Genomic DNA, 11,151 nt, shown 5'->3' on the forward strand with positions numbered 1-11,151 from the left:
GCAGATATAACTATAATTGCACGTTGTCCTAAAAGAACCTTTGTATTCGTTTCCGGAGCGACAGGATATTGCTTATAGGTTAGGTTATACACTGGTCCCGGTTATATCAAAGTCCACCGAGGCAGACGTGAACCTCAGAGGGTAGAATAAAATGACAACCAGTGCGCAGGCGCTTTCACATGGTCATTCATTTTTAGTCTAGTCATCTTTGTTTCCGTTTATGACAAGCAAAATTACTTGACCGGGCCCTATTCCTGCTGGACACTATTTATTGCTATTATTGCCATCAAATTTACTAGCAGATAAAGTTGCATGATAGCAATGGCTATATCAATCACACGTAATAATATTTGTGTATTCACAAATTTTCAAACCTTATACAAAATATAAAAAATGGTTATTCAAAACCTAGCAGAGAAAATTAGAGAAATTTTAGTATTTTAGGCATTTACATTGGAGTGAAAAATTATTTGACTAAAGCTTCATAAATTTCGCAAAATAAAAATAAAAGTAACAACACAAACTGTAATAAACAAATCCAAAAGCAGATGTAGCCCATGAAAACCATGCAAATTCTTCTTAAAAAGATATTTTTTACTGGATTAACTTTTTAATTTAAAATAAATTTAACATTTTACAATGTAGCCTTGGTCAATTTAGCTCAGTCCTTGGACAAAATTAGAGGAGACAGCCAGACTAACTTTGGCTCTGTCATATATGCTTACCCGGCAGCTTTCAATACAATCAGTTCTTTAATTGTCTGGTTCACATCGCATCAAAACATTACACAATGAAAGTACTGAGATGTTTCACCTTCGCTGTGGAGAACGTTTTCAATTAAGAGATATGAACCAAATTATTAGGAACAGACAAATTAGAATATACTCTTAATGACAATTATCCTGCTTTTATTATTTGGTTCAATCATTTTGTGTTGAGAATGAATATCCAGTACTTTAAAATATTGCTTGCCGTTGTTTGTGAAAGGAACCCGTTTAATCTAAAAAAGTAATTTTACATGAAACACTGAGCAATGTATAATGTTTTCTTGCAGTTCAAGCTTAAAACCTACGGACTAAGTAGAAATTTAAAATTTCTGTCTATCGATATGAGTGAGTGAATTAAAAAAGGTTACTCTTCCAGCTTTACCACTGAGCTATGTACAGATTCCTGTGTGACAATGATCCCAATGAAACAATTAAGACTATCGTTGATTTCATGTTAAATAAACTAATAAGGCTTAATTGTGAGATAATCTTGCAATGAGTTGCTATAGTAAATTATTGCAGAGCACTAATGTGATAAGCACATCATTGTCGAGTGGCCAGAGATGGATCGGGCGGGAGTAAATGTTTGTGGAGGAAAAGCAAACACTTAACATAATGACTGTTTAGTAAAACGGAAAATATCATATTATAACTTATCCAACAATATTCTGACTGTGTTGATTTTTCAATACTTCATGAATATTCAGAATAAAGACATTTCTCAGAATGAAAACACAGTTATACTTGTTTGCTACAATTTATACCATAATTTTAATCGGAATAAGGTTCTAACAGAATGAGTATGCCTAGATTAAAGCGCATTTATTGAGCCACATTTACGTCAGACTTATGATTCGATCACTGACATTGTGTATTGGCGGAAGAATACAGACAGGATGAAAGGCTCAAGGTTAGGGAAAGGTGAACTTGTGAAGGAAAGTGAAAGGGTTTCCGTCATGATTTTCGCGTTTCGTGACCGGTCGGCATCGAAATAAGGATCCGGAAAGCAGAAATTAGGTCACAGTTGTAGTCCATATTGTTTTGTAACTACAACGCTCTTCTCAGATCGTTACTAATTCCCCAACCGTCTTGTTGAACCTTAGTTGTATGATCTGTAACATATATTGCTTTTAATTGTTAGACTATCATTGACGTTATTTATGTGATATGGAACTCTCAATAATAGCAAGAGTGCAATATTAGCAATGAAGTATTAAGTATTGTTCTAGTTTTTTGACGTTTTGTTGAGTGATATTTTATAGTAAATGTAATAAGATATTGCCTTTTAGAAGTTATATACTTCTGTACAGACAGTGTCTACGGATGAACATTTGCGAAAGGACTGAACTATCCTTTTTTGCCTGTTGATTTCTAGTATCCAGTGATGAAAAACACACGTTTCAAGTGAATTACTAGGAAGTTTTATCCAACTGAAACAAAACTAAAAACAAAACATTTCGGTAAAACTCAGTTGGCAACACTGTTATTAATGAAATGTTAATTAATAAAGCTGAATGTAACACTTCACGCACTCCAATACATTCTTTCAATATTTACAATTCAATAATGACCGTTCCGGTTTGTTAAAAACTACGGCCTTAGAATTGGCAACATCGCAATCGCAACCACACGCCATCTTGTTGTTATCCGGGCGGACCAATGATGCCATCCTAAACTCTATAATACCGGGTCATTAAACAAGTATGGAGTATGTAATACAATACATCCTCTCCCTGGCAAAAAAATTAGGCACACATTTTGAATTTTCTCGTTAACTTAGCCTACAACTATCGAATAGTTTTGTACGCTCTGTTTCTATGAATATTTAGGCAAACGTTGTCGTTTTTGCATGCAAGTTTTTCTTAAAAGCGCGTTTTTTCTTACTGTTTCTAGAACCGCTTTCACTGAAATTGATTATGTATAACTTAACTTGTCGATTATTCTAAATAAATTAACTAAATATAATGGTAAACGACTATCCTTTTAATTTACCAAAAAATCATAACAGGATAACTATGACGTTAACAATTTTAGTGCCGTATAGTAACCAAACCAATTAAATAAAAATACTCTGCAAAGGTTAAGTATGTTAGAAACAATAGCTTTCAAAAAGAGTAAAAATTAAAAATATACAGGAATTAATTAGAGCGTTCTTTCAAAACCATTTATGTTAAAATTTTCTGTCTTAATACATTTGCCAAATTCAAACAATGCTATCTAATGCAGTTAATACATAAATAAATACAGATACACTACACTAATAGGCTATATGATTGATTCATTATGATCACACATGCAGTTAGAAAGAAATTAACATTACTCGCTCTCGTGTTGAAACAAATAATTATAAAACTTCCTATTTGTAAACGGCCACTGACACACGCTGTACTCGTTGAAACAGCCGTATTAATTTAAATCTGTGTAGTATTTTGTAATTTATAAAAATAATATAATATTGAAAGCTATAATATGAGTAGAGGTATCAAAATCGATCACATAATTCACAATAAGTAAAACAAATGTAGCCTAAACATTAAAAGTGTTTATATAGGTACTTCAAACAACTTCAACTATTTATAAACAGTGTATTCATTACTGCTAGAGATAGGATCAAAGGAAGATATTACACCTTTTCAGGTACTTGGATGATGTTGCGAACAAAAAAACGCGATCCGGTCGAGATTGGAAATGTAAAAAGTGCCGATCTTCGTCCTTACAAAGTGATGATAGTGGTGCGTCTGAAGAAACGACCAAGGATTTCTTGTTTAAGCTTATGCAGGATTTTAAGAGCGAATTTTTTGGTGAGCTTAAACCCTATAGAGCTGAAATGGCTGAACTTTCTGCAGCTGTGAAATTTATCTCGGATAAATTAGACACCTCCAACTGTCTTATGGAAGACATAAAAAAAGAACTGGCAGCGGTGAAGAAAGAAAATATCGAACTTCGTATCAAGAATGATGGTCTGACTGCTGAGGTTGACGACCTGAGAGAGAGAGTTCGTTCACTCGAACAATACTCGCGTAGGAGTAATATAGAAGTTAATGGAATTCCTGTAACAGCCCAGGAGAACATCTGTGCTATCGTCAAGGACGTAGGAGTAGCTTTAGGGGTGGAAATTCAAGAGAACCAGATCGCTGCCGCCCATAGGATTCCTTCCTTCAAACAAGATCGCAACCCCTCAATCGTGGTACAATTCTCAAGCAGGTCCACCAGGGATATCATTCTCACAACATTCCGGGAGAAGAAAACGCTAACTGCTAACCAGGTAAATCCATCGTTTCGTTCGCAAAAAGTTTACATCAACGAACATCTTTCGCCTGCTAATAAACTACTTTTAGCTAAACTCAAACAAAAGGCCAAGGAGGCTGGTTATGCCTACGTATGGGTCAGAGATGGGAAATTTTTTGTAAGGAAATCGGCTGGAGAAAAATGTATAAAAATAAACAGTTATGATGATTTTGTTAAGATTAAGTAGTATGACAGTACATATAAGTAGATTTCTTGAGTGGGTAAACTGTGTTGTGTTTTTCTGTTTTCATTATATAATCTGTAGATATTTTGTGTATTGTTGTTTGATATATGCCCTATAATGTTAACTTAAATGACTTTTTCGGTCCAGTAAGATGTAAAGACGATTTTAACCTTGTTTATACCAACATAAGAAGTTTGAGGAGTAATTTTAATAGCTTTATTGTAGAACTTAATAATATTAAAGAAATGCCCCATTTTGTAATTTTAAGTGAAATATGGATAAGTTCTGACGAATTAAAATTGTACAATATAGCAGGTTTCAAAGCTTTCGCTAAATGCAATGATCAGTACAGAGCAGGTGGTATTGTTTGTTTTATTGATTGCGCATTCAACGTTAATCAACTTCATCTAGATATGGTCACAGCTGATGCTTTACTTCTTGACATCAAAATTAATAATACTTATACTTTAAATTATTGTGTTTGTATAGATTTCAATTTTATTCAGTAAATCAGTTTTTAGTCGAATTAACACAGCTTCTTAATAAATTACCAAATAACGTTATTTTAATTGGAGATGTTAACTTAAATTTGTTAGTAGATACGTCAGAATCACAAAATTATAATAATCTTCTATCTAATAATGGATTTGTATCCCTAATTAATTCACCAACTAGAATAACTAAAAACACCGAATCTTGTATAGACCATATTTTTATAAGAAATACTCGTAGATACATAAATAATTATAGCTCTGCTGTGTTTGACCTTGGTTTGACTGATCATTGTTTGTTGGGACTTAGATTTGCAAGTGCAAGTAAAATAAATAGAAATATAAATATAAATACGCTTGTATCACGGAAAACTACTATTAGTTTTGAATCAGTTAAATCTAAATTGAATTTTGTTGACTGGAACATTATATATTTGAATAATGATGTTGATAGTATTTATAATAAATGTTGTGACATCCTTACCAATATTATCAATGAAAGTAGTACGACAAGAGATTATAGTAATAGGATATTTAAAGCTAAATTAAGAAGTCCATGGATAACGGTGAATCTGTTAAATAAAATAAGTAAAAAGAAAGAAACTTTATAAAATATCTAAAAGGAGGCCATATGACCAAAATTTCTTATGTTATTATAATAAATTTTGTAAAGACTTAAAACTTGAAATAGACAGAGCTAAATATCAACACTTTAAAAAACAAATAGAGAACTGTAATGGTGACCCATCCATGCAATGGAAAGTAATAAATGAGGTAACTGGTTCTGCAATCAATAAGAGCGTACAAAAGGTCGAGTTAGATAACGGAGAGATAGTGACTGAGTCTCTTGCGGTGGCCGAGATAATCAATAACTATCTTATCAATATACAGAGTACGCAAACTGTCGGCTCTGTCCATCAGGCGCGCGTCACTTACCCGCACTCGTTTTTCATTAGTCCTGTCACTACACAGGAACTACTACAAATTGTCAAAAATTTAAAGAATAAAAAAATCGACTGGTTTCGATCAATTTAGTGTTTGTTTACTGAAAAACATAATTGAAGTAATAGCACCAGTCTTAGTTTATATAGTGAATTTAAGTTTTAGCAAAGGGATTTTTCCGTGAAAATTAAAAATCAGCACTATCATTCCTATTCACAAAAAAGACAATTCTATCAAAATTGACCAGCTGAGACCCATTAGTTTGTTATCAATTTTTTCTAAGATTTTTGAAAAACTTATGTTGAAAAGAGTTCTAACCTACTTAAATAAATTTAGTTTTTTCAGTGATAATCAATTTGGTTTCACAAAAGGGAAATCTACTGAAGATGCTTTGATTTCAGCAACTGAACAAATTTACAATAATTTTAACTCTGGTGATAAAACTATAGGCATCTTTGTCGATTTTAAAAAAGCCTTTGATTTTGTAAATCACGAAATTCTTTTAGCTAAACTAGAAACGACAGGAATTCGGGGTGTGGCTTTGGATTGGTTTAGAAGCTTTTTGACTAACAGAAAACAACAAGTTAAAATAAATAATTGCTACAGTTCTCAACAAGAGATTAAAGTTGGCGTTCCGCAAGGATCAGTGCTCTCAGCAACTTTGTTCCTGGTCTTTATTAATGACTTATTGAAGATTGGTTGGAGGGGAAATATATCTGCATTTGCCGATGATGTTATACTGTTTTACAATGATAAGCAATTAACACTGTTAGATAATTACATAAATAATGATTTAAAATTATTAAGGGATTGGTGCAATTTTAATAAAATGCAAGTAAATGTTAATAAAACGAAATCGATACTTTTTGATCCAGGTGGTGGCGATTTACCTTTTGAGATAAAGTTCCATTCCACTAATTGTGATTTACTTGTTTGTAACTGTGGAACAATCCAATGTGTGAAAAGCATTAAATATTTGGGAATTATTTTTGATAACAAACTTAAATGGGACGAACATATATTATCTCTACACAGGAAAATAAAATCATCTATTCGAACTTTTTATTTTTTAAGAAATTTCTGTGAAACTTCATTGTTAAGATCGTTGTATTTTGCTTTAATTCACTCACGTATACAATATGGTATCGTCTGCTTTGGAGGCACATTTAAAACTCTGATCGATAAATTACGAATCTCTCAAAATTATTTTTTACGTATTATTTTAAAAAAGCAGAAAAGGGAAACCTCCTTTCCATTATACCAAACGTTAAATATACTACCTTTCCGTCATATTTTCGTGTTTAAAGTTTTAAGTCTGTTCTACAGGAGAAGTGGCAATAAAGAAAATAATTTAATATATCACTATAATACTAGGAGCTGTTCTGCAGGTGATGTTAGACTAATTAAAGTAAACAAATCCATTTTTAGGCATTCCTATAGTTACCTTGCACCTAAATATTTTAATCAAGTCCCTTATTATATAAGACAGAGCATTAGACTTAGGGAATTTTGTTCACTGTTGAAAAGTTGGCTAATGACTAAACAAGATGTAGAATTTTTGAATCTTGTAATTAGTTAATATAGTTTAATTATTTCCATAGCATACAATATATGTCATAAATTAATGTTAACGCACATTTGAAAAACCTTTTCACAGTTCTAATCATTGAATAGTTATTACAATATTTAAGTAGTCTAGTTTAGAGTTTGAAAGCATAAACATTGCAGAGAGTGTCTTTCTTGAATATTTAAACTTTATGTGCTAGACTGAAAAAAAATATTATTGTATTTTTATCTTTGCCTTATAAAAACTGACCACACCACTGGTTACGTGGCCAGTCAATTTCCAGGTTTTGTATTTGCAATTTCTGTTGTATGATGCTGATGGAAATAAATCATTTATTCATTTATTCACTTCAAACAACTTCAACTATTTATAAACAGTGTATTCATTACTTGAAAAGATAGGATCAAAGTAAGATATTACACCTTTTCAGGTACTTCACACAACTTCAACTATTTATAAACAGTGTATTCATTACTGCTAAATATAGGATCAAAGTAAGATATTACACCTTTTCAGGTACTTCACACAACTTCAACTATTTATAAACAGTGTATTCATTACTGCTAAATATAGGATCAAAGTAAGATATTACACCTTTTCAGGTACTTCACACAACTTCAACTATTTATAAACAGTATATTCATTACGGTACTGATAAAGATAGGATCAAAATAAGATATTACACCTTTTCAGGTACTTCAAACAACTTCAACTATTTATAAACAGTGTATTCATTATTTGGAAAGATAGGATCAAAGTAAGATATTACACCTTTTCAGGTACTTCAAACAACTTCAACTATTTATAAACAGTGTATTCATTACTGCTAAATATAGGATCAAAGTAAGATATTACACCTTTTCAGGTACTTCACACAACTTCAACTATTTATAAACAGTGTATTCATTACTTGTAAAGATTAGGATCAAAGTAAGATATTACACCTTTTCAGGTACTTCACACAACTTCAACTATTTATAAACAGTGTATTCAATTACTTGTAAAGATAGGAATCAAAAGTAAGATATTACACCTTTTCAGGTACTTCACACAACTTCAACTATTTATAAACAGTGTAATTCATTACTTGATAAAAGATAGGATCAAAGTAAGATATTACACCTTTTCAGGTACTTCACACAACTTCAACTATTTATAAACAGTGTATTCATTACTTGTAAAGATAGAATCAAAAGTAAGATATTACACCTTTTCAGGTACTTCACACAACTTCAACTATTTATAAACAGTGTATTCATTACTTGTAAAGATAGAATCAAAATAAGATATTACACCTTTTCAGGTACTTCACACAACTTCAACTATTTATAAACAGTGTATTCATTACTTGTAAAGATAGAATCAAAGTAAATATATTACACCTTTTCAGGTTACTTCACACAACTTCAACTATTTATATAAACAGTGTATTCATTACTTGTAAAGATAGAATCAAAAGTAAGAATATTACCAACCTTTTCAGGTACTTCACACAACTTCAACTATTTATAAAACAGTGTATTCATTTACTTGTAAAGATAGGATCAAAGTAAGATATTACAAACCTTTTCAGGTACTTCACACAACTTCAACTATTTATAAACAGTGTATTCATTACTTGTAAAGATAGAATCAAAGTAAGATATTACACCTTTTCAGGTACTTCACACAACTTCAACTATTTATAAACAGTGTATTCATTACGGTACTGATAAAGATAGGAATCAAAGTAAGATATTACACCTTTTCAGGTACTTCACACAACTTCAACTATTTATAAACAGTGTATTCATTACGGTTACTGATAAAGATTGAATCAAAAGTAAGATATTACACCTTTTCAGGTACTTCAAACAACTTCAACTATTTATAAAACAGTGTATTCATTACTTGTAAAGATAGAATCAAAATAAGATATTACACCTTTTTCCAGGTACTTCAAACAACTTCAAACTATTTATAAACAGTTGTATTCATTACTTGTAAAGATAGATCAAAGTAAGATATTACACCTTTTCAGGTACTTCACACAACTTCAACTATTTATAAACAGTGTATTCATTACGGTACTGATAAAGATAGGATCAAAGTAAGATATTACACCTTTTCAGGTACTTCAAACAACTTCAACTATTATATAAACAGTGTATTCATTTTCTTACGTGTATTATTACTTCAAACAAATATAAGGATTCATACGGTAATGTATATTCATATTACACCTTTTCAGGTACTTCAAGCAATGCAACTACTTCAAACATATTCAAACTATTTATGTAACTAATTAAAGAACTATGTATCGATAACTAAAGATAGGATCAAACTAGTGTAGTAGATAGGATCAAAGTTAGATATCATACTATTTCAGATCTTTAATCTAGTGTTATAATACTAAAAACAAAGATTGAGGACTCTTGAAAACATGAAGCAGAGACATTCTTCTGTACTTGTATATAGGTACTCTTATCAGAAGTAGCAGCTAATGAAGCAAGACTAGCAATTCGAATGGAATTTAAAGTTTAATTTGGCTATGCGCAATTATTATTTGTAAATGTACTTGAACATTATTTTATCGTTATCAACATGATGTCAATATTTCAATATCGGCACAGAGGGTATAATTTAGAAAATGGTTAAAATTATAATAAAGAACACTAATTAATACCTTGTAAACTGTATTTTAATTTGGATAATTGTAGTTTACTAATTGAAAAATAAATAACAACAACGAATTGAAATAACCAGAACGGTGTAAACTCTACGGTTTCCCTAATAAGTGATATTTCACAATCATTTCACTAATAATTGATAAAATAGATGTTGTAACTCTTGTTTTTAACCTATTAATAATATTAAATCCTGTTTAGTTTTACAATAATATGGTTATTTATTACAGTGTATTGAAAGCATGCGTTGGTTGGATGGCTTATACTTCTATGAAACAGACAAAAACAGAAAACAAATAAAAAATAGTTATTCTTCATACAGCTTAACTTTGAGGAAAGTACAACTACTTTTTGAACTTGCCAACGCAAGTTCAGGAATAAATTTGCATTAAGCCTAATTATTTGTTGTATTGATTAAGAATGAGGATTATTACTTAGTTTCTTTTTTGCGAATAAAATGCGTAAAAAGGCTATATGGAACATCTAAAATAATTGTTTGAAGTAAAAAGTCCTTATTATGAAAGTCACTTCAAACGTTATGTAGGAAAAAGTACTCACCTGGAGACGAAATGCGCGACAGACATAGTGGTACCAATAGTCAGGTTTGAAGTGATCAGAGAAAGGCTCGCAGGTCGGGCGTTACCAAATTAAGTAATTTATGTACCTAGCCAATGCCACTTGGACGCGCAATCGCGGACGATAAGAGAGTGTAAATAATTTACCATGATATTACAATTTGCATTATTTAAATAAACATTACCATCTTAGACATCAAAATTAACTTACTTCTAAAACTAAATTTATGAAATAGTAAACAAATTATAGGATCGACAGGCACATGTTTAAGGACTGTACAAAAAATTTTCTGTGGCATTTCGAAATATAAAACCTTATTTAGTCAATATTCGTAAAATTATAAACACATTTACCTTGATTCCAACACGCATTACAGAAGAATGTAAGTTGATGGCTAAAAGTAGATTGTTTTGTTTTTAATGATAGCATGTTTTTTCCGACCAAAAACGCGGGAAAATAGTTTGTCCGTCAAAAGCGGAATTAAATGTGTTTATTTATGCCTCTACCGAGGTCTACAGACGGGCCAATATTTAAAACACACACACACACACACACACACACACACACACACACACACACACACACACACACACACACACACACACACACTTTGGGATTGGTGGAGGACTTTTGGGCTCTGATGGGTCATGGTTGTTGAAATCCTAACATC

General features: G+C 31.3%; 1 protein-coding gene across 1 annotated transcript in view; it reads right to left on the reverse strand.

Moving 5' to 3' along the window:
- Positions 1 to 10,536, reverse strand: part of LOC124371596 (glucose dehydrogenase [FAD, quinone]-like) — a 33,851-nt gene extending 23,315 nt beyond the window's left edge. The window contains exon 1 of the mRNA XM_046829942.1: positions 10,464 to 10,536. Coding sequence (XP_046685898.1) covers positions 10,464 to 10,489 — 26 coding nt within the window. The 5' untranslated portion in view covers positions 10,490 to 10,536. The remainder of the gene's footprint in view (positions 1 to 10,463) is intronic.
- Positions 10,537 to 11,151: the final 615 nt, after the last annotated feature.

The sequence above is a fragment of the Homalodisca vitripennis genome, unplaced genomic scaffold, assembly GCF_021130785.1.
Source record: "Homalodisca vitripennis isolate AUS2020 unplaced genomic scaffold, UT_GWSS_2.1 ScUCBcl_1699;HRSCAF=5650, whole genome shotgun sequence".
Taxonomy (NCBI): Eukaryota; Metazoa; Arthropoda; class Insecta; order Hemiptera; family Cicadellidae; genus Homalodisca; species Homalodisca vitripennis.